The 24,008-nt window shown below is 45.2% G+C and overlaps 1 protein-coding gene across 1 annotated transcript in view; it reads left to right on the forward strand.

The window, feature by feature from the left end:
- Window positions 1–24,008, forward strand: part of LTN1 (listerin E3 ubiquitin protein ligase 1) — a 488,777-nt gene that overhangs the window by 371,546 nt on the left and 93,223 nt on the right. The window contains exons 22-24 of the mRNA XM_069204077.1: window positions 11,346–11,559; window positions 17,984–18,221; window positions 22,969–23,043. Of these exons, the coding sequence (XP_069060178.1) occupies window positions 11,346–11,559; window positions 17,984–18,221; window positions 22,969–23,043 (527 nt within the window). The remainder of the gene's footprint in view (window positions 1–11,345; window positions 11,560–17,983; window positions 18,222–22,968; window positions 23,044–24,008) is intronic.

The following is a 24,008-nucleotide window of genomic DNA, read 5'->3' on the forward strand; positions in this document are numbered from 1 at the left end:
CGACTGTGAGTAACCAAAGTTGTCCCCCCTGAGCCCCCACAGCGACGCCTGCAGAGGGAATCCCCAGGCTCCCCCTGACCGCGACTGTCTGAACTCCCTTTCCCGACGGCTGGAAAAGAACCTGCACCCGCAGCCCCCAGCCCCTAAAGAAACGGAACTTCTGTGCAGGAGTGACTCCCAGGAGGCCCTCTCCCTTGCCCAGGTGGTGGCTACCCCGAGGAGCCCCCCCCCCCCCCCCCCCCCCCCCCCCCTCGCCTGCCTGCATCACTGAAGAGACCCCTTGGTCTCCCATTGAAAACTAAAGGAAACCCGACGCTTGTTTGCACACTGCACCCGGCCGCCCCCGCGCTGCTGAGAGTGTACTTTCTGTGTGGACTTGTGTCCCCCCCGGTGCCCTACAAAACCCCCCTGGTCTGCCCTCCGAAGACGCGAGTACTTACCTGCTGGCAGACTGGAACCGCGGCACCCCCTTCTCTCCATTGAAGCCTATGTGTTTTGGGCACCTCTTTGACCTTTGCACCTGACTGGCCCTGAGTTGCTGGTGTGATAACTTTGGGGTTGCTCTGAACCCCCAACGGTGGGCTACCTTGGACCAAAAACTGAAACCTGTAAGTGCCTTACTTACCTGTTAAAACTAACATTACTTTACCTCCCCCAGGAACTGTGAAAATTGCACTAAGTGTCCACTTTTAAAACAGCTTATTGTGTTTTATGTAAAAAGTATACATGCTAATGAAATGATTCAAAGTTCCTAAAGTACTTACCTGCAATACCTTTCAAATGAGATATTACATGTAAAATTTGAACCTGTGGTTCTTAAAATAAACTAAGAAAAGATATCTTTCTATAACAAAACCTATTGGCTGGATTTGTCTCTGAGTGTGTGTTCCTCATTTATTGCCTGTGTGTATGTACAACAAATGCTTAACACTACTCCTTGGATAAGCCTACTGCTCGACCACACTACCACAAAATAGAGCATTGGTATTATCTCTTTTTACCACTATTTTACCTCTAAGGGGAACCCTTGGACTCTGTGCATGCTATTCCTTACTATGAAATAGCACATACAGAGCCAACTTCCTACAGAGCATTTGTCCTGTGATCAGACTACCACCTCAGCAGGACCGCCTGTCTTAGCAACATGACAGGGTCCTTCACTCAGACCTCTGCAACTTACATCTCAATGCTTTGAAATTGTGTGGTGGCAACAGACGGCATTAGATTTATCATCTGAAGTGGTGTATTTCATGTTCGCCACCAGACACCCCTCCACAAAATCAATCTATGCTGGACGCTGGGACAAGTGTATAACCTATTATGGTTCCTGGGACACTAAACATTTACAAGCAAATCTGTCTTGCGTCTTTTTATTTGTTTTGTATTAGGCCCAGCAAGGCCTTGTAGTGTTCACTGTAAATTGTAATTTGTCAGCCCTTTTGGCCTTTCTACTTTTGACAGAATAATCATCCTTGTATTAATCAACTGTTGTGATAAGGTTTGTTAAAGGTTTGACATGCATCCCCGGAAAAAGTGTGTGATGTCCCTGTGGGAACTTAACTTGGTCTTGGTGTTCCATGTGTATGCCCTTTGACCAATGTATAGTTGCTTGCTGTCTCCTGACTCTGAAACCTCTCTTCCTCATTGCAGTCATATCAGCTCATTGCATGAGTGAACTGCTCACACTTTTCAGTGCAACTACCATTCAGCACCTTCTTTCCAGGCAAATTGGTGTTGAGGACTGGGGTGGTCTTCTTACTGGTAGTTGTGACTTCCTTCCACAGTAGGAAATCGAACACTGTGCCAGCATTCTTTGTTCTCTCACGTATCGAAACAGGAGGAAAGACTCCATCGGTTGAACCTCAAGAGGGCATCAGATTTTTATACTGATCGTATCAAAGACCATTGAGTGGCCCATCAACATTTAATCAGGGGTTTTGGAGTGACAGAAGGGAAGGCTGTGAGGGAGCGGACCCTTTTGAGTTGGTAGCCTCTCCATCAAGATCTGCTACGCACTGGCTAAAAAGCAGCCCGCGAACGTCTGAGAGCCATTCTACTAGGGCCAAATCTGCAGCCACTGTCGTGGCACAAGGGTGCCTGTCTTTGATAATTGGCAGGCTGCAGCGTGGACATCAGTGCAGACATTTTTGAAGCACTACTTGTAGGAAAGTACCATCTTGCCTGGCATGTTACCCCCATTTTCACTGTATGTATGTTTGTTTTTGCCCATGTGTCACTGGGATCCTGCCAGGCAGGACCCCATTGCTCATAATGTATGCCCTGTATGTGTTCCCTGAGTGGTGTCTAACTGTATCACTGAGGCTCTGCTAATCAGAACCTCAGTGTTTATGCTCTCTCTGCTTTTCACAATTGTCACTGCAGGCTAGTGACTATCTTCACCAATTCTCATTAGCACACTGGAACACCCTTATAATTCCCTTGTAAATGGTACCTAGGTACCCAGGGTATTGGGGTTCCAGGCGATCCCTATGGGCTGCAGCATTTCCTTTGCCCCCCATAGGGAGCTCAGACAATTCTTACACAGGACTGCCACTGCAGCCTGAGTGAAATAACGCCCATGTTATTTCACAGCCATTTTTCAATGTACATAAGTAACTTGTAAGTCACCTATATGTCTAACCCTCACTTGGTGAAGGTTAGGTGCCAAGTTACTTAGTGTGTGGGCACCCTGGCACTAGCCAAGGTGCCCCCACATTGTTCAGGGCAAATTCCTGGACTTTGTGAGTGCGGGGACACCATTACACGAGTGCACTACATATAGGTCACTGCCTATATTTAGCGTCACAATGGTAACTCCGAACATGGCCATGTAACATGTCTAGGATCATGGAATTGTCACCCCAATACCATTCTGGTATTAGGGGGGCAATTCCATGCATCTCCGGGTCTCTAGCACAGAACCCGGGTACTGCCAAACTGCCTTTCCGGGGTCTCCACTGCTGCTGCTGCCAACCCCTCAGAGAGGTTTCTGCCCCCCTGGGACCTGGGCAGCCCAGTCCCAGGAAGGCAGAGCAAAGGATTTCCTCTGCCCCCCTGGGGCCTGGGCAGCCCAGTCCCAGGAAGGCAGAGCAAAGGATTTCCTCTGAGAGAGGGTGTTACACCCTCTCCCTTTGGAAAGAGGTGTGAAGGGCTACGGGGGAGTAGCCCATGGTGCCCATCTCTGCATAAGCCAGTCTACACTGGTTCAGGGATCCCCCAGCCCTGCTCTGGCGCGAAACTGGACAAAGGGAAGGGGAGTGACCACTGACTTGCACCTCCCAGGGGAGGTGCCCAGAGCTCCTCCAGTGTGTCCCAGACCTCTGCCATCTTGGATTCAGAGTTATTGGGGCACAATGGACAGCTCTTAGTGGCCAGTGCCAGCAGGTGACATCAGAGACCCCTCCTCATAGGTGCTTACCTCTCAACTGGGAGGGGGTGGTTACTGGTCCCAAAAAAGTTGTGGTAGCCACTGAATTACCTGTAGGTTGCTTACTGGGCAATTATTTGGAAACATCAGCTTGGGCAGAAGTGGAGTTGGAGCAATTCTGGGCATCCCTGGGCATATTTTTGCTTTGACAAGGGCTCAGGCCAAGAAGCAAAAAGGACAGGGAAGCTTGGATCCTGGAACAATGGACCAAGTACTCCCAAACGCTAGGGGTATAAAGGGTATAAAGGGTAAATCCCTGCCCACCATCCCTCCCTCTACAGAAGATTCCCCTTTTGAGGAAGAGGACTCCTCTCCTTGTGCAGAACCTATACCAGAGGAGCTGGCAACAGACACTGCTGAGCTTTTGGGAACAGGGGTGCCTGCCAGGGAAGAACTGAGTGTGGCACAGCAAACCTGTCCCACATTAGAGGGTTTAAGACAGCAAGCTGTCAAACAGCAGAATGGGGATGTCAGTGATAGCCATAGGGTGTATTGGGAAGATAACCTCTTGTACACAGAGTCAAGGGACCCTAAACCTGGAGCTGCCATGAGACTGGTCATTCCCTTGCAGTACAGAGAGTTTCTTCTTACCCTAGCACATGACATTCCTTTGGCTGGGCATTTGGGCCAGACGAAAACTTGGGAAAGACTTGTCCCATTGTTTCACTGGCCTCATGTGTCAGAGGACACTAAAGAGTTTTATCGCTCTTGTGTGACCTGCCAAGCCAGTGGCAAGACTGGTGGCACTCCAAAGGCCCCTCTAATTTCACTTCCAGTGGCTGGGGTGCCCTTTGAAAATGTAGGGGTTGACATAGTTGGCCCCCTTGACCCTCCAACAGCTTCAGGCAATAGATTCATCCTTGTGGTAGTGGACCATGCCACTAGGTATCCTGAAGCCATCCCCTTAAGGACCACTACAGCTCCTGCAGTGGCAAAGGCCCTCCTGGGAATCTTTTCCAGGGTGGGTTTTCCTAAAGAAGTGGTGTCAGACAGAGGTAGTAACTTCATGTCTGCATACCTCAAAGCAATGTGGAAGGAGTGTGGTGTAACTTACAAGTTCACAACTCCTTACCATCCACAAACAAATGGTCTGGTTGAGAGGTGTAATAAAACTCTCAAAGGTATGAAAATGGGACTCCCTGAAAAACTCAGAAGGAGATGGGATGTCCTGTTACCTTGCCTCTTTTTTGCTTACAGGGAGGTACCCCAAAATGGAGTGGGCTTCAGCCCCTTTGAACTCCTCTTTGGACACCCTATAAGAGGTCCACTTGCTCTTGTGAAGGAGGGTTGGGAACAACCTTTAAAAGCTCCTAAACAGGACATAGTAGACTATGTACTTGGCCTAAGATCCAGAATGGCTGACTATATGAAAAAGGGCAGTAAAAACCTTCAGGCCAGCCAGGAGCTGCAAAAGCAATGGCATGACCAGAAGGCTGTCCTGACTCAGTACCACCCAGAACAGAAGGTGTGAGTATTGGAGCCTGTGGCCCCAGGAGCACTCTAGGACAAATGGAGTGGACCCCATCTAATTGTTGAAAAGAAGGGTGAGGTTACCTATTTGGTAGACCTAGGCACTGCCAGGAGTCCCCCTTCGGGTGATTGATGTCACCCGCCTAAAACCCTACGTTGACAGGGCTGATCTCACCCTGATCATGGCAACAGATGAGGGACAGGAAGAAGAGAGTGACCCTCTCCCTGATCTCTTCTCCACCACTGAAGCTGATGGCTTAGTGGAGGGAGTAGTCTTTGCAGATTGATACAGTTGTCTTTCTGTTCTGCAGTAAGACAATCTCTTAAGTCAGTCAGTTTTCATACCTCTATTCACTTGTACCAGGTACAACTTCCTGGTGTGAACATACCATTGGTACTGGAGACAGCCTGCCTGTCAAAAGTACAATTTATAGGCAGCCTGACCATGTCAGGGACTGCATACAAGAGGTGCAGAAAACGTTGGACTTAGGGGTGATTGCCCATGGGCTAGCCCAGTTGTGCTTGTACCAAAACCTCACACCAAAGATGGAAAGAGAGAGATGAGGTTTTGTGTAGATTATAGAGAGCTCAATCAAGTAACCAAGACAGATGCTCACCCTACACCCAGGGCAGATGAGCTCATAGCTACACTGGCTTCTGCCAAGTATCTAAGCACTTTTGATCTAACTGCAGGGTATTGGCAGATTAGGTTATCAGAAGATGCTAAACCCAAGACTGCATTTTATACCATTGGAGGGCACTACCAATTCACAGTAATGCCCTTTAGTTTGAAAAATGCACCTGCCACTTTTCAGAGGTTGGTGAACACAGTCCTGAAAGGGTTGGAAGCTTTTAGTGCAGCATATCTAGATGATATTTCTGTCTTTAGCTCCACCTGCGATGATCACCTGGTCCACCTATGGAAGGTTTTGGAGGCCCTGCAAAAGGCAGGCCTCACTATCAAGGCCTCAAAGTGGCAGATAGGGCAGGGGAAAGTGGTTTATCTGGGCCACCCGGTAGGTGGAGAACAGATTGCACCACTACAGGGGAAGATCCAGACTATCATGGATTGGGCTCCCCCTACAACTCAAACCCAAGTGAGAGCCTTTTTAGGCCTCACAGGGTACTATAGGAGATTCATAAAGAATTATGGCTCCATTGCAGCCCCTCTTAATGATCTCACTAGCAAGAAGATGCCTAAGAAGGTATTGTGGACAGCTAGCTGTCAAAATCTTTTGAGGAGCTAAAACAGGCCTTGTGCTCTGCACCTGTCCTAAAAAGCCCTTGTTACTCCTAGAAATTCATTGTACAAACTGATGCATCTGAATTAGGGGTTGGGGCAGTACTATCACAACTGAATTCTGAGGACCAGGATCAACCAGTTGTTTGACCCCTAGAGAAAAGCGTTGGCCTGCCATAGAGAGGGAGGCCTTTGCTGTGGTCTGGGCACTTAATAAGTTGAGACCATACCTGTTTGGTACTCACTTTATTGTTCAGACAGACCACAAACCTCTACTTTGGCTAAAACAAATGAAACGTGAAAACCCTAAATTGTGGAGGTCGATATCTCTACAGGGAATGGACTATACACTGGAACATAGACCTGGGAGTACCCACTCCAATGCAGATGGACTACCCAGATATTTCCACTTAGACAATGAAGACTCATCTGGGCAAGGTTAGCCTTATTGTCCTTCATTTGAGGGGGGGGAGAGGGAGGATTGTGTAGGAAAGTACTATTTTGCCTGGAATGTTACCTTCATTTTCACTGTATGTATGTATGTATGTATGTATGTATGTATGTATGTATGTATGTATGTTTTTGCCCATGTGTCACTTGGATCCTGCCAAGCATGACCCCAGTGCTCATAATGTATGCCCTGTATGTGTTCCCTGTGTGGTGCCTAACTGTATCACTGAGGCTCTGCTAATCAGAACCTCAGTGTTTATGCGCTCTCTGCTTTTCACAATTGTCACTACAGGCTAGTAACCATCTTCACCAATTCTCATTGACACATTCCCTTGTATATGGTACCTAGGTACCCATGGTATTGGGGTTCCAGGAGATCCCTATGGGCTGCAGCATTTATTTTGCCACCCATAGGGAGCTCAGACAATTCTTACACAGAACTGCCACTGCTGCCTGAGTGAAATAACGTCCACTGTATTTCACAGCCATTTTTCATTGCACATAAGTAACGTATAAGCCACCTATATGTCTAACCCTCACTTGGTGAAGGTTAGGTGCCAGGTTACTTAGTGTGTGGGCACCCTGGCACAAGCCAAGGTGCCCCCACATTGTTCAGGGCAAATTCACCGGACTTTGTGAGTGCGGGGACACCATTACACGTGTGCACTACATGTAGGTCACTACCTACATGTAGCGTCACAATAGTAACTCCGAACATGGCCATGTAAGATGTCTAGGATCATGGAATTGTCACCCCAATACCATTGTGATATTGGGGTGACAATTCCATGCATCCCCGGGTCTCTAGCACAGAACCCCGGTACTGCCAAACTGCCTTTCTGGGGTCCCCACGGCAGCTGCTGCTGCTGCCAACCCCTGAGAGAGGTTTCTGCCCCCCTGGGACCTGGGCAGCCCAGTCCCAGGAAGGCAGAACAAAGGATTTCCTCTGAGAGAGGGTGTTACATCCTCTCCCTTTGGAAATAGGTGTGATGGGCTGGGGAGGAGTAGCCTCCCCCAGACTCTGGAAATGCTTTGATGGGCACAGATGGTGCCCATCTTTGCAGAAGCCAGTCTACACCGGTTCAGGGATCCCCCAGCCCTGCTCTGGCGCGAAACTGGACAAAGGAAAGGGGAGTGACCACTCCCCTGCACCTCCCAGGGGAGGTGCCCAGAGCTCCTCCAGTTTGTCCCAGACCTCTGCCATCTTGGATTCAGAGGTGTTGGGGCACAATAGACAGCCCTGAATGGCTAGTGCCAGCAGGTGACGTCAGAGACCCTCCTGATAGGTGCTTACCTCTCTTAGTAGCCAAACCTCCTTTTTGGGCTGTTTAGGGTCTCTCCTCTGGGCTGTTCCTCAGATAACAGATGCAAGAGCTCACCAGAGTTCCTCTGCAGTTCCCTCTACGACTTCTGCCAAGGATCGACTGCTGACTGCTCCAGGATGCCTGCAAAACTGCAACAAAGTAGCAAGACGACTACCAGCAACATTGTAGTGCCTCATCCTGCCAGCTTTCTCGACTGTTTCCTGGTGGTGCATGCTCTGAGGGCTGTCTGCCTTCACCCTGCACTGGAAGCCAAGAAGAAATCTCCTGTGGGCCGACGGAATCTTCCCCCTGCCAATGCAGGCACCAAACTTCTGCATCACCGGTCCTCTGGGTCCCCTCTCATCCTGACGAGCGTGGTCCCTGGAACACAGGAGCTGGGTCCAAGTGTCTCCCACAGTCCTGTGGCCCTTCTGTCCCAATTTGGTGGAGGTAAGTCCTTGCCTCCCCACGCCAGACAGCAAACCAGTGTACTGCATGATTTGCAGCTCTCCGGCTTCTGTGCACTTTTCCAGGACTTCCTTTGTGCACAGCCAACCTGGGTCCCCAGCACTCCGGCCTGCATTGCCCAACTTGCTGAGTTGGACTCAGAAGTCGTGGGACCCTCCTTTGTGACTCTGAGTCAACCGCTGTCCTCAGATCTTCTAAGTGCCTGTTCCGGTACTTCTGCTGGTGCTGCCTGCATCTGTGGGGGCTCTCTGAGTTGCTGAGCGCCCCTCTGACTCCTCCTCCAAGGGGCAACATCCTGGTCCTTCCTGGGCCCCAGCAGCACCCAAAATCCTCAACAGCAACTTTTGCAGCTAGCCAGGCTTGTTTGCGGTAATTCTGCGTGGAAACACTTATGCAACCTCCGGCACGCCGTGGGACATCTTCTCACCAAAGGGAAAGTTCCTGGCACCATCCGTTGTTGCAGAATCTTTGGCTTCTTCCACCCAGAAGCAGCCCTTCTGCACCTTCATCCGGGGTTTAGTGGGCTCCTGCCCCCCCTTGACACGTGTGACTCTTGGACTTGGTCCCCCTCTTTTACAGGTCCTCAGGTCCAGGAATCAGTTTTCAGTGCTTTGGTAGCAGTTGTGGTTCTTGCAGAATCCCCTATCATGACTATGCTGTCTTTCTGGGGTAGTAGGGTAACCTTACTCCTACTTTTCAGGGTCCTGGGGTGGGGTATTTTGGACACCCTTACTGTTTTCCCACAGTCCCAGCAATCCTCTACAACCTCCCATAGGCCTGGGGTCCATTCGTGATTCTCATTCCACTTTTGGAATATATGGTTTGTGTTGCCCCTAGGCCTATGTCTACCTATTGCATCCTATTGTGATTCTACATTGTGTGCACTACTTTTCTAACTGTTACTTACCTGTTTTGGGTTTGTGTACATATAATTTGTGTATATTACTTATCTCCTAAGTGATGGTATCGTCTGAGATACTTTTGGCATATTGTCACTAAAATAAAGTACCTTTATTTTTAGTAACTCTGAGTATTGTGTTTTCTTATGATATTGTGCTATATGATATAAGTGGTATAGTAGGAGCTTTGCATGTCTCCTAGTTCAGCCTAAGCTGCTTTGCCATAGCTACCTCTAACAGCCTAAACTGCTAGAAACACCTCTATTCTACTAATAAGGGATAACTGGACCTGGCACAAGGTGTAAGTACCACAAGGTACCCACTATAAGCCAGGCCCGCCTCCTACACTAGTGCCTTGTGTTTTGATTTTCTTTAGACTGAGAAAAGACAAAATGAAAGGAATACCAACAAGGCAGCACTCCTAGTCTGAGTAATACATTTATTAAGGCACTTCTCAAGGTTCGTACAGGGAAAGTATGCAGGTGAAATGCAGCAACACAAGTATACCTCTGAAAATAATCACAGAAGTAGAATAATAATTATCATAGAAACAAACAATTAAAATACACTACTTCAATCATGGATAATATACCTACATATATAGTGATTATGTATTCATTCACAACGCAAAGCTAAAAATACGAATTAAAAATGCATCACCATGGGGCTTGACCGTGAGGTCATCTCTTTGCCAACTTCAAATCGAGAACCCAGAGGACTGCCGAAAGAGAGAAAACGACCCTCAATGGGAATCCGGGCAAAAGGCGTCTTCCCAGAGTTCTGTCTAACCCCAGTCATCAAGTCTCCCTCTTCAGTACCTTAAACAAGCTGGAGGAGAATTCTAGAAACTCCCCCCAGTGTTGGAAAGGAGCACGTGTGAAACTGGCCAACTTTTACAGTGGTTTTCCAAGACCGAGCTGTTCCTGCCTTACCATAAACATTCTAAGCCTGGTACATCTTATAATCAGTGCTATTCACTCCTCAGTATTATCTACCCATCCTTCAATGAGAAAGAGCGAAAACATGTTGCACTAGCTGTGTGCGGAAACATACCTGACGGTGTGTGAAGCTAAGCTAAACACTAAATTGAGGCAGTGGTCAAGATGGAGCTGGTGGTTAATTCTGAATAGCATTACACCTTCATAGTCAGGTCCAGTGGGAAGGACACTTTGCCCGCTCAGTTCTAGGAGACTGTTTGGTTTGCTTCCACTCCACAGACCCTCCACCTCTGGAAGGTACTGGTTTGCAGTCTGTTCTAAGGTGAGCAGTCAGCAGGTAGAACAATCCATCTGAAAAACAAATGACTTACCTTTGGTAATTCTCTTTCTGGTGGACACTCTAGCTGCAGATTCCTCAGTACTCTCCCACATCCCTATTCTGTGCATAACAATTGTTTATTCTCCACTTTCTAAGGGCATGGAAAAGTAAAAGACAAGAAACGGATGTCCGCGTCCAAGGGTGGCTGTTATATGCAAACTCTACTTTGTCACTTGTTGGGTGTTATGGTGTCAGTGCAGAGCTGCACTGCGCTACCTATCGGTGTGCAGCAGCACTTCACAAAATCCAGGGTCCAGCCTGGCGTTTGGGGACTATTGTAAAATGAGGAATCTGCAGTTAGCTACAGTATCCCACATAAAGAAGGTTACCAAAGGTTAGTAACTTGTTTGTCTAAACCCTAGTTTTAATTTGATCGGCCTAAACCTTTGGCCATTCTGGCGTTTCATCTGCAAGCTAGGGACTGCGTTTATGGTTACCTGTATGTTGAGTCTTGAAAGTGCTTAGTCTTATGTATTTGAAAATTGTGTTGTAATATCCACTTTTTTCGACATATTTTCGTGAGCATTTATTTCAGAAGCACCTTCTTCTTCCATATGCACTAGACAGGGTGAGACTTGCTCGCTACACTCTCTTGCTTGGTCCAGTCTAGGCCTTTTTTGAACATTGTGCCCAGCTTTGCCGGTACTTGGAGAAAGAGCATTGACCTCTGCACTTTACAGCCTTGCCTCATTTTTACATAGCTCAAATTCTTACTGCCTCAACAAATAACCTGTAAAACATTCTTTATTTTTAAATCTTTTTCTTTTCAGACTGTGAGTGAAAACACTGACCTGTATCATATTCCACTTGTTCAACGTGTTGCCAGCACCAGCTTCAACTTGGCATCCACGTTGTGTGTTTATTTCCGAGATCTGTCGCCTGCCAGTGCTGAAAAACTTCCTGCAGACTTGCTCGGTGAATGGAAATTATTCTTTTCCGAGGGGATTCACAGCTTACTGTTCCCGCTGCTGGTAAAACTGTCAGGTACGTATGTGACAATTTTGAGTGTGTTTCACCGCCTTTGTGTAGCTACCATGGTCGGGGTCCGCAGAGCTTCACATCTTTGTTGAATCCACATTGGATGCTGAAGCCTACCAAACATCAGCCTTAATGTCTTACAGACCTCTCTTGCATCCACATCCTTTCTTCAGTTTATTTGTACGAGCCGTATTTGATAGTGACAGGTTCAGCTGTTTATGATTTCCCGGAGCAGTTGGTGGAAATATTTCCCAAAGTTATTTTTTTTTGGGCGTCTGACTGATTTCACATTTATTCTGTGGCTTGTCCGGTTGAAGCTACTTCAAATGCACCGAGTCCTTCTCATGTAAATGGATATTTTGTTGAAATGGTTTCAAAGGTTCGAGACAGTTTTCAAATTGCGCCTTTTTCACGTGTGTGGTCATTTCGCAGTACTGTTGCTTCTCCATGAAAAATGTCACTAGAGTAGTCATTAAAATGGTCATGTGTGTGCCAAACACAGTCAATAAAATGTTTAACATTATGATCAACAGGTATCTTTTGAAAAGAGACATCTACAAAAGGGATGTATATGTTTTTCAAAGAAAGCCGAAATTTACTTTCGTTATATTTGGAATGGGGTCATGATCTGTAGCACAGACCCACCTCTCCATGCTAGCGCCCCTTCCGAGTGTAATGCTCCAAAACTCACAGGTGTTAAGCCTTTTCCTTCTGAGTAAAGGATGTCGGTGCATTCGGAACGTGGGTCCCGGATGACGCCCTACGCATAGCCACCAGTATGCAGTTCAGAATGTACATTTTCCCTGAAGCCACAGAACTCTGACAATGCTTGGAAAAGGTCCCGGGGGGCAATTTTGGAGATATTGAGATTGACTTTCCTTGTGGTCCAGAGAGTTCTTGCTAGGAATGAAGGTATTTGTTGATATATCCAGGATCTTGTGAAAACATTGGAGTTTATTTCTTTGGAGGCATAATCTGAAGTTGACGCTGGAAACAGAGAAGTGTTAAAGCCGTACGTTCGAAACAAACAAATCATTTTAAGTGTTGTTTCAGAGGTAAATTTACAGGATTATATACTCATATTTTTTGGTGCGCTTTTGACTTCGGAGGTGTGTGAGGGACAGATAAAAATCCTCTTCACGTGATAGGCTGTTGATATTTTCACTATGCACAAATGTTACTTGACCCCTTAGCTGCAGGTCCTTCATTCCCCAAAGCTCCCCCCCCCCCCCTTCCTTGTGAACCCTTTTTGTGTCTATTTGAGGTAGTTTGTGCTTAGGGCTCCATATAACCTTATGCCCACACAAGGTATCCACAGCAAATTTGTGTCTTTTTTCCAACATCCTGGGGATTCTAAAGGTAGCCAGGGTTTGTGAATTTCCCTGGAGGGGACCGAGAAAGCCAAATTATAGCTACATTTTCAGTTTTTGGGAAAAAATAGGAAAAAAGTGCTCTGGATAAAAGTACCTGTTTTTCTTTTTGCCATAAAAATGGCATCAGCAAACGGTTTGCTGTGCTAAAGTTAACATCTTCCAAGCTTTCAGGAACATGCAGAACTGAATAAAAAAAAAACATTTTTTTACCACAGTTTTGGCATTTTTCAAAGAGGTAGCCCATTTTTTCAATATTTGTGTGCTTTCAACCCACTACCAGTTTATGGTGGAAACCATTGATCACCCATGGGTAGTCGAGGAAAGCTATATATTTCTGAAAAGTGGGCAAATTGCTGAATTCAGCAAGGGGTCATATGTGTAGACTCCTCAAGGTTTTCCCAAAGAAACTAAGGTCCTCATTATGAGACCCGCCAAACTCAAACCGCTGAGAGACTGCCTGTGTTGTCCAAACACCGCCGGCCCTGTTTGGAGTTCACCCTGTGGTGAACAGGGCCTTAACATTGCATCCGGCTTGTAAACGAGCCGGTGGCGGTGCAGCAGCACCCGCCGCATATTCCACTGCCCGTAATTCAAGCAGTGGAAAGCGCGATGGGGCTGTGCTTTTGGGCCCCTGCACTGCCCATTCCAAGTGCATGGGTAGTTCATGGGCCCCCAAGGGGCCTCCAACGCCCTCATTCCGCCAGCCTTTCCATGCCGGTAGAACCACCATGAAAAGGCTGGTGGTATGGGGACTCGTAATCCGGAGGGCAGCACTGCTTGCTGGTGGCAACCTGGCAGTGTTGGCGGTCTGACCGTGGGGGCTTTACCACAGTCGTAATGTGGTGGTACGACCGCCACCGTGAGTCTGGAGGTCTCAAGACCGCCTGACTCATAATGAGGGCCTAAGTATTGAAAAAAGAAATATTGAAACCGAGTTGGAAAAAAATAGCCATTTGTGAAAAAAATGTCATCTGTAACTTTTTGGCACAATGGCCGATGTACAAATGCAATGTACCATCATGTTTGCTAGACCCTTTTTGTTGTGGGGATATATAGGACTTGTAGGTTGTCCAAGAGCCCGAGGTACACAGAGCGGGCAACTAACCTGCACCGTACAATGTTTTTTCATTGTGTACTGAAAAAAGACCAGATCATATGGTGAAATATGTAGAGTGAATAATAGGTATCAAGGTAAACTATCTGTTTCTGAAATGGGCGCAATAAATGGCATTTAGAAGCTGTGGTCATTTGTATATCTCCGAATTTGTGGGTACCCATAGAAGCATATGATTTAGAGGGTATTTTTCAAAATGTCTTCTTTCTTACACATTGGCTTACATTTGGAAGGCTCAAATACAGCGAAATACAATTTGTAATAACAAATATTCTGCTATTCTATGCTTCCACATGTCTTCTGATGAAAATGGTACCTCACTTGTGTGGGTAGGCCTAGTGCCAGCTGCATGAAAGGGCCCGAAACGCAACATGGATACATCACATTTTTCAACAAAAAACTGGCCTTTTTTTTTGCTAATTTGGAGCTGTGGATTTTGGGTAAGCTGGCACCTAGGGAAACCTAGCAAACCTATACATTTCTGAAAACTATACACCTAGAGGAATCCAGAATGGGGTGACTTCCATGGCTCTCACCCGGCTGCTTTTCCCAGGATCCCTTGCAAACTTCAAACTTTGACTAAAAAAAACATTGTCTTTACATTTCAGTGAAAGAAAGTTTGTTCTGGAATCTGTGGTGAGCCACAAACTTCTTTCCACCCAGCTTTCCCCTAAGTCTCCAGATGAAAATGGTACCTCACTTGTGTGGGTAGGCCTAGTACCCACGACAGGAAACGGGCCACAACAAAACATGGATACATCACATTTTTCCACCCAAAACTAACTCCTTTTTGCAGAGTGTGTACCTTTGGATTTTGGGCCCTAGCTCAACCGGCACCTATCGAAACCTATAAAAGCTGCACATTTTAAAAAACTAGACACCTAGGGGAATCCAGGAGGGAATGACTTGTGTGGATCCCATGAGGGTTTCTTACCCACAAAGCCTTGCAAACCTTAAATGTTACCTGAAAACACAAATTTTCCCTTACATTTCTGTGATAGAAACTTTCCGAACCCGCAGGAATCCTCAAAATTCCTACGACCTAACATTACCCCTCTTGTGCAGATAAAAACGCTGCACCACTTCTGTGGCTGGGCCCAGTCCCTGCTACAGAAGCATATCAAACCTAGGTCATTGTGAGTCCCTGGTGGTGACTCCCTTTGCCCTCGGTTTGATTCAAGATTGACTAGTGCCAGCTAGAATCCTCTTGCCTCCCTGATGTAGTTGTAGATGTCATCTGGTCTGCCATAAAACACCCGCTTTGAAATCCATTTATGCCTTTGATCCTTTTAAATCACACTTTTTCACACACACTAAATTTCCCATTGCTTCTTACACAGCAGAGACTGGCAAAGGCTGCAGTGAGGTCAAGGGTTACCTCACTGACATTTTGACTTTCATGTGTCTTGTTGAACATCCATCTTTGTTTAAGTAAACTCTACTGGTAAATTTTTTGACATGTCATTTTAGCTGTTTTCTCCCACCCCATTCATTGTCTCTCAGTGGGATATGAGTAGTACGTCTACCATCTTAATGGTATCTCCTTTCAAGCAAACGCAAGATGCCCTCTTTGTCTTCTTACTTTGAAGGAGTTGATGTTGGTTGCAATATCGTCAGCTTATAGTGTCAGATATCTTTGGGGCACCCTCCCCCTTTGACAGTTTTTGATCCAGAGAGGTTGGTCCTCTTTCTGTGCCCATCCTTCTTTCCCAAGGATGTTTTGTCCTTTCATATGTCCCAGTCTATCACTCTCTCATCCTTCTTCCCCACAGAGGAGGAGTAGCTATTTAGACTGGAGCCCAAATGTGTAGTCTACTACTACATTGATGCACCCGACAGGACAGAGTGGATGACCAGCTGTTTGCGGGCTTTGCCAGAGCCAAGAAAATTAAACTAAACTCACAATGTCACATTGAGTCTCCCAATCTTTCATGATCTACTATCCCTGGGCCACTCTCTGGTGGCATATATCTGATGAGCAGACGTGATTATCCCTGCATACATTAATAAACATTACTGTTTCTCAGCATAAGCATGCAGTGACTGATAGTTTGCCAATGTGTGTTGCATGATTTTTCTTGATTAATCCACCCTCATCATTCCCACCTTCGGATGGTGTAGGTTTGGGATGACACACTGTAGTATACAGAAAATGATGGATGGAATGCTTGAATGCATCTCAGTCACTGGTAATCACTCGGGCTGCATTCCAATCCTTTGTTATTATGCACACCGAGCCAGCTCAGTTTGGAGCCAGTCATATGCAAATCAGTCTTGACCCTCCTCCAGTGGGAACAATCGAGCCCGAACAGCCAGGCCAGGTCCACCCTAAACCGGAACACAAGCAACCCAGAACCAGATTCACCCAGATTAGTGCTCATAAGCTAGGTATGGCTTAGTTCAGCTGGCACAGTGTGCAGAGGTCCCAGGTCTGGGCATTCCGGTTCCACTTGGGGTGACACACTGTTGCGTCCAAAAAAGTGATGGATGGAATGCTTGAATGAATCACAAACACTGCTGATCACTCGGGCTGCATCCCAAATCATCTTTATTTTACACACCTCGCCACCTCAGTTTGGATCAAGCCACATGAAAATCAGTCTTCACCCTGCGCCAGTGGGAGCAATCCAGCCCAAACTGCCAGGCCAGGTTCTCCCTAAACTGGAACACAAGTAAAACAGGACTGATTAGGGCTTATCATCTAAGTATAGCATGGGACCCACGTCTGGGCTTACCCATTGAGCTTATGGCAACACACTCTAGTGTTAGTATACAAAGAAGTGATGAATGGACTCCTTAGGGTTAGCAGGAAGTTGTATCTATCAGAAATAAGTTATCTACCTTCAGTAATTACATTTCTGGTGGATATGTAATATTCCTGCCAATTTCTCTCTGCCCTGCTTTATCCTCTGATTAGTCAATGCCGTAAATAATTTGATTTGGTAATATGTGTCTTTATTGTAGCTGTCATTGGGTGCAGTCTCTGATTCTCTTCACACACCTCGCTTGGGTGCAGAAAATGTTTCAGGATCTGACATCAGCACACAGGTTGGTTACTGCTGTATGCCAGTGTTGTTATATCCAGTGTGCAGAGGTGTGGCTAAAGCCACGTGGCACCACATGCCATTAGCATAGAACTACTGCTTGGGAGTCAAGTTTTTTAAATCAAACTTATGCTTGGGAGGATATTCTTAAGGTGAAAAAATCTTAAGGAAGATTATTTATCCACCAGAAAATTACTGAATGTATGTAACTTTTGTTTTTAGTCTGAAAAGATTTCCAGTCCATCCCTGCCCTCTAGTTGTTTGCAGGCAAATGAAAGTCTCATTGTCCATTCCTGAAATCTACCTAAACTAGTATTGGTAATTGCAATGGCAACAATCTAGCTAATTTGTTTCTTTCCTCTTAATATTATACAAATTGTTCTTTGTGTTCAGTGCCCTGGGCTTCCAAAGTGGTATTTCATATATATCAGTGGTTCCCAACCTGTGGTCCAGGGACCCCTGGGGGTCCGCGGCTGCTTAGAAAATTAAATAATATTAACAGATTAGGCCCACAGCTTTTAGTAATGACTCAGTGGGGCGTCCCCGGATTCCAATAATGATTCATTGGTGGTCCCCAGGTTCCAGTAATGAGAAAGTGGGGGTCCTTAGAAGTCAAAAGGTTGGGAACCACTGATATAGATAAGTCAGCTGAGGTACATTGAGTAGAAATATTTCAGCTTTGTCAGTTTTCTGCTGGGTAAAAATACTTTAGGAAACTAAACTCTGACCTACCTGCTGTCAACTCACGCATATCCCTTGCACAGAAAAAGTGAGTTGGTCTTAGTTACTTGTTGGAAACTCAAACCTACGCAATTGTTTGCTGTTGCCTTTTTTGTCAAATACTACATTCGATGTTCAAGTGTACTTATGTTTCTATTTCTTTTCTTTCTTTGGGTTAGGTGAATGCAAGTACTCTACTGGAGCACCCTTACACAGTTCTATACTGGAATCTTTAGGTGAAGCTCTAATCTTTATCTCAAAGGATCAACTATTGGACCACAACCTTCCTGCTAAGTTTGTTGCTGGTCAGAAGACAAACCTTACAGATAAACTTCAGACTTTACTAAATACCTTGACACCACTTTTGCTGCTCAGAGCCAGACCTGTCCAAATCACAGTTTACCACTTGCTACATAAGTAAGGAATCCATATAATACATTTGTTTATTGTGAGATTCATTACTAAAAGATTTATAGCATTCCACCTAAATACCAGGTATTTGAGTTGGTCATTAGCTAATATTTAGAGAAATTTGGTATTAAAGATAAGATGATTTAATATAATATCATATTTACTCAGTTTTATATTCCCGCTAAAGTTGCAACTTTGATGTTTTTCATACCATGATGTTATGATATTTTGCTGGTGTACACTTTAGAGTGGTTACTTTATTTGAAGAGGAAGCTGTGTCGTACCTGTTATTGTGGCAGTTCATCGAGGGATTCTCCGTAGCTATGACTGAATAGATATTCTCAGCGTGTACAACTTTATCTCTGAAAATATATATATATTTTTTTTCTTATTCAATCCAAACATAACAGCCAAAGCTATGTAAGAAACAGCACTCTTTCCCAGTACGCCCATAAGCTTTGCAAATCCCTCAAAGTTTTTTCATCAGCTGTCTAACTCATGTTGTTAGGATGGCTGATACATGTAGTGACGGATATCTTAGAAAGGCTTACACTGCTCAACGATTGTTGGGATGCTCTGTTGATGCATCTTGATTTACAAAATATACATTGTAGTGCATTGCAGAGAAAACAACTAAGAATCATTATCCTTTTTTTTTGGAAGTCAGACAGAGAAAAGTGTTGCCTTGCAATATCTGCAACTTATTTTGTAGCCACTAGTAGGTGTCCTGAAAAAATGGTCTTTCAAAGATATACATGGCTCAGACCAAAAAGGCCTTGGGCAGGCACGATTCCGAATTCAGCATGGTGTCATGTGTAGATCCTCCACGGTTTTCCCAATGAAAATAACTGTTGAAATATAGAAATATTGAAAATGAGAAGGAAAGGGGCCATTTGTGACAACATTTTCATCTGTAACTTTTTGTTACAATTGCAGATTGACAAAAGCAATATACCATTATGTCTGTTAGACCCTTCTGGTTGCGGGGATATATGGGATTTATAGGTTCTCAGAGAACGCAAGGTACCCAGAGCAAAGAACTGAGCTGCACCGTATAGTGGTGTTTCATTGAGTACCAAGTATAGACCAGTTCTTCTAGCGAAATGGGCATGGTGAAAAAGAGTATCAAGGAAACACGTATTCCTGAAATGGGCACGGGATATAGAATGTAGGAGAAATGGTTATTTCTACATCTCTGATTTGTGGGTGCTTGTACTAGCGTATGAGTTGGAGAGTATTTTTCAAAATGCCATCATACTTATTTACTAGCTTACATTTGAAAGGCACAAATGCAGCAAAATCCAATTAGTAATAGCAAATGTTCTACTATTCTTTGCTCCCACAAGTACCCTGATAAAAAATGGTACCTCACTTGTGTGGATAGGCCTAGTGCCTGCGACAGGAAACGACCAAACACAACATGGACGCATCACATTTTTCCATCCAAAACTGACCCTTTTTTTCCAATGTGGGTTGCTCTAGATTTTGGAGCCTAGCTCAGCAGGACCCTAGGGACACTTAGGAAACCTGTACATTTTTTAAAACTAGGCCCCTGAGAGTATCCAGGGTGGGCTGACTTGTGTGGCTCTCACCACATTTTTTTATGCAGAATCCCTTGCAAACCTCAAACGTTGCCTAAATAAAAATATTGTCCACACATTTCTAAGAGGGAAAGTCCTGGAATCTGTGGGGAACCACAAACTTCCTTGGTATTCCCCCAAGACTTCCAATAAAAATGGTACCTCACTTGTGTGAGTAGATCTAGTGCCCAGGACAGGAAACAGCCCAAAACACAACATGGACGCAGTGCATTTTTCCACCAAAAACGGACCCTCTTTTTCTGATGTGGTTAGCTCTAGATTTTGGATCGTAGCTCAGCCGGCACCTAGGGAAACCTAGCCAACCTGTACATTTTTTTAAAAACTAGACACCTAAGGGTAGCCAGGGTGGACTGACTTGCGTGGTTCTCACCTCATTTGTTTACCCAGAATCCCCTTCAAATCTGAAACATTGACCAAGACAAACACATCTTCCTCACATTTGTCTGATGGAAAGTTCTGGAATGTGGGAGCAGCCACAACCTTCCTTCCAACCCGCACTCCCCCAAGTCTCCCGATAAAAATGGAACCTCACTTGTGTGATTAGATCTACTGCCTGTGACAGGAAACGGGCCAAAATTCAACATGGAGACAGCACATTTTTTCACCAAAAACGGACCCTATTTTTTTGATGTGGGTAGCTCTAGATTTTGGACCCTAGCTCAGCTGGTACTTACGGAAACCTAACTAACCTGTACATTTTTTAAAACTAGACACCTACGGGAATCCAGGATGGGGTGACTTTTGAGGCTCTCATTAGATCTTTTTTTAGCCACAATGCTCTGCAACTCTCAAATGTTGCCTGAAATCACACATATTCCTTACATTTCTGTGATGGAAACTTCCAGAATCTGCAGGAATCTACAAAGATCCTACCACCCTGCACTGCCCCGTCTGTGCCGATAAAACCGCTGCCGCACCTGTGTGGCTGGGCCTAGTACAGCGACAGGTATGGATCAAAGCAAGGGCAATGGGAGTCCTTGTGTGAAGACTCCTATTGACCTTGGTTGCATCCGTTCCTGTTACGGGCACTAGATCCAGCCACACAAGTGGGACGAGTTTTGATTGGCACAATTGTGGCAATACTGGGTGGTTGGAATTTTGTGTATTGGTGTAGATATTGGAATTTTCCATCACAAAAATTAGGGAAAATGTGTGACTTCAGGCAGAGTTAGAGGCTAGCAGGGCATTGTGGGTAAGAAAATAGTGTAGGGTGCATGTGAAGCACACCATCGTAGACTACCCTGGATGTCTAGTTTTCAGAAGTGTCTGGGTGTCCTAGTTTTTTCCAGGTGGCTGTCTACCCAAGCCCAAAAAGGGAAGCCGCTCACCATTGTAAGTGGGACGATATTGGGAGTTAGCCAAGCTCTCCTGGCCCATATGTAAAATCAACACCCAAATGAGTCAAATGTCCTCTTGCTTGCCATTGGGATGTGATGCTTTAGTCTGCGGGGGAAGAGAAAGACTGTTGCCCCCTTCAGTTGAGGTTGGGAAATAACCATGTTCATGGAGGGCAGCCTCCACCCCTCTTTTTTTAAAACTATTCTTCCCTGGTGTCTGCCCTTTCGAGGGGGCAGATCGGGAGTACTAATCTCCACCTGGCCCCCCCGGGAGGGCAGAAAGACTGTGCCCTTTTTATTGGGGGATGGCATTGCCATGCCCATTCTGGGCAGCACCTACCCCTACACTACCAAACAAATAGTCCCTGGTGTGTAGTGGGCTTTCTGCCCCCCCAGACCATGGGTAATAAACCCCCCCATCTTGCCCACTCCCCGATGGGGCCGAAAAAGTGTATTTTTCTTGGGAAGGGGGTGGGGCCATTGCCCTCCACTAACAAAATAATTGTCCCTGGTGTCTAGTGGACTTTCTGCCTAACTAGGGCAGGGGGAGGAATCGGGGGTAATAACCTCCGTCTGCCCACAGGGGGGGCAGAAAGACTGCTTTTTTTTGGGGAGGGGTGAGGGCATTGCATTGCCCATTCTGGGCAGCCCCACCCCTACATGAATTTTACATGGTGCCTAGTGCGCTTTCTACCCGCAGGAGGGGCTGATTAGGGGTTATTGGGCCAAAAGATTGAATATTGCGAAGAAAATGAAAGGGGGGGCAAAAGTTCTTGCCTAAGGGGCCATTCTCCCCCTTGTTGTCTAGTCATGGATCCATGCTTGGGGATAGCCCCCCTACAGCGATCCCCGAGCAGGGACCTACTAGGGAAGTGTAGCATTGGAAAGAGGAGATTCCCCCATTTTAAGTGATACCTCTCCTGTCTGCCTAGCTGCTCGGGGCTGAGATAACCCCACGAGCACCTAGGCAGTGAAATGAGATGATCGGCTCATTTCACTTTCGTTTTCAGTGAAATGACGTCAGGGCGCCATTGATGCTTATCGTCATTTCACTGAAAACAGAGAAACAGCCTTGGGAGCTGGTAAAGCTCTTCCCCAGCTCCTGAGGCTGTTTATTTGAGCTGCTAATCACTCTGGTGCCAGGGATTTCCAGTGTTGTGTGTGGGGATGTCTTGGAGCTGTCTGAAGCGCACGAGCACCACGCCGTAATGATTTGCGACTTGAAAGTACCTTCAGCCACTCAATTACAATAATCCAAACTAAATCCTGCAAACAGATTTACAATCTGTACTGTTTGAACTTTCACCTTTTTGCCACATTTGATTTAACTCTTTCCACCAGTTTATGCTTTATTGGAGAGCAAATATTGACAGGGGAATTTAACATGCATCCCTCCAAAAATGACTCCACCTAATAATCGTTTACATGGTTGACTAATCTCTAGTATGGTTGAAACAAAAAGCCAGTGGTGAAGGCAGCAGGGGTGTGCCAAGTTTGGTACAGATGCATTGAGATAAGACAAAAGTTATTAATGAAGAAAACAGTATGTCTTATGAATCAATCTCTTTCTCTCGCTCACACTCTTTCTCTACCTCTCCCCCTTATCTGTCTGTCTGTCTGTCTATCTATCTATCTATCTATCTGTCTATCTATGTAGCTAGCTAGCTATCAATCTCTCTAACGATATAGTTATATATATATAGATATATAATTTTAGGATACGTTTCTGGTTAATATTATGCTTTTATGATTAAGGTTGCAAATTGAGATATGGCTAAAAAATACATAAAGGTAATACTCTTACTTTTATTACAGAGTAATGCCAGAGTTGCCTCAGCACGATGATGAAGATCTGAAATCATACGGTGATGAAGAAGAGGAACCTAATCTGTATGTTTTTATGTAGTTATATACAAGTCTAAGTTTTTTCTAATGGAATTGAGTTTATCAAATCATTTGGGATAAGGTTCAGATTGTAGTCTTTTTTGGACACATCATTTTATGGATGACAAGAAGATGGCCATTTCTGGAATGATTCCAGTGTTTCTATCATCTTAGGGTAGCCTTTTGGCGATCTACTCAGATTGATGGTGTTTGAAAGTTAATAACTCTTTTTGGCTGCCTAGTGAAAACTAGTCAATTGTTTATTGACCCTACAGTTTGCGAGATGGATAAATCCATTGTTTCATATTTATTTGTTATGTTATTTTTTTTTCAAATTAACATTAAGGATGTTAGCCTACCCTTCAAGGTAGCAGAGTGCTGTACATAGAGTAACATATATTTGCAAATACAGTAGAACAGACTAACAAGAGAAGGGTGATAGATCACTGTAAAACATCATCCACTTGGTGGTTGATTAATACGTAAGTAGGTGTTCATTTATAAAGTAGGCTTCTAAGTTTCTACAGAGGTTCATGAGAGAAGGAGTGTGTAAGACCTTCTAGTAAGGAGATCAAAAGTTTTGGTGTGTGACCTGGTTGGTTATTTCCGCTTTTTCCAACATCAAAATTTATAGCATATCAAGAACATTTATAGTTCTGTAGTGAATAGTTTTGCAAATTTCACAGTTAAACCCAGTAATTTAGTCTGTGCCTTGATTGCCCTAATTAATTCCCACAAAAAAAAGAGGCATAGTGTGAAATATCTTTTCTGTCCCCTTTGTCACTTTTGTCAACCCTTGGTAAGAGACAAAATAATTTGAAGTTGCTTGTGAATGGCTTGTAGATGCTGCCATTAGAAAATATGAGACTTGAGTTATGTTTTACTGATGGCATTTATGCTCTGCTCACACTACCTTCCATATGTATATATGTTTGATGGCATGTGTAGCTGCAGATACACATGCTGTGCAC

This window comes from Pleurodeles waltl, chromosome 8 (assembly GCF_031143425.1).
Source record: "Pleurodeles waltl isolate 20211129_DDA chromosome 8, aPleWal1.hap1.20221129, whole genome shotgun sequence".
In the NCBI taxonomy this organism is placed as follows: Eukaryota; Metazoa; Chordata; class Amphibia; order Caudata; family Salamandridae; genus Pleurodeles; species Pleurodeles waltl.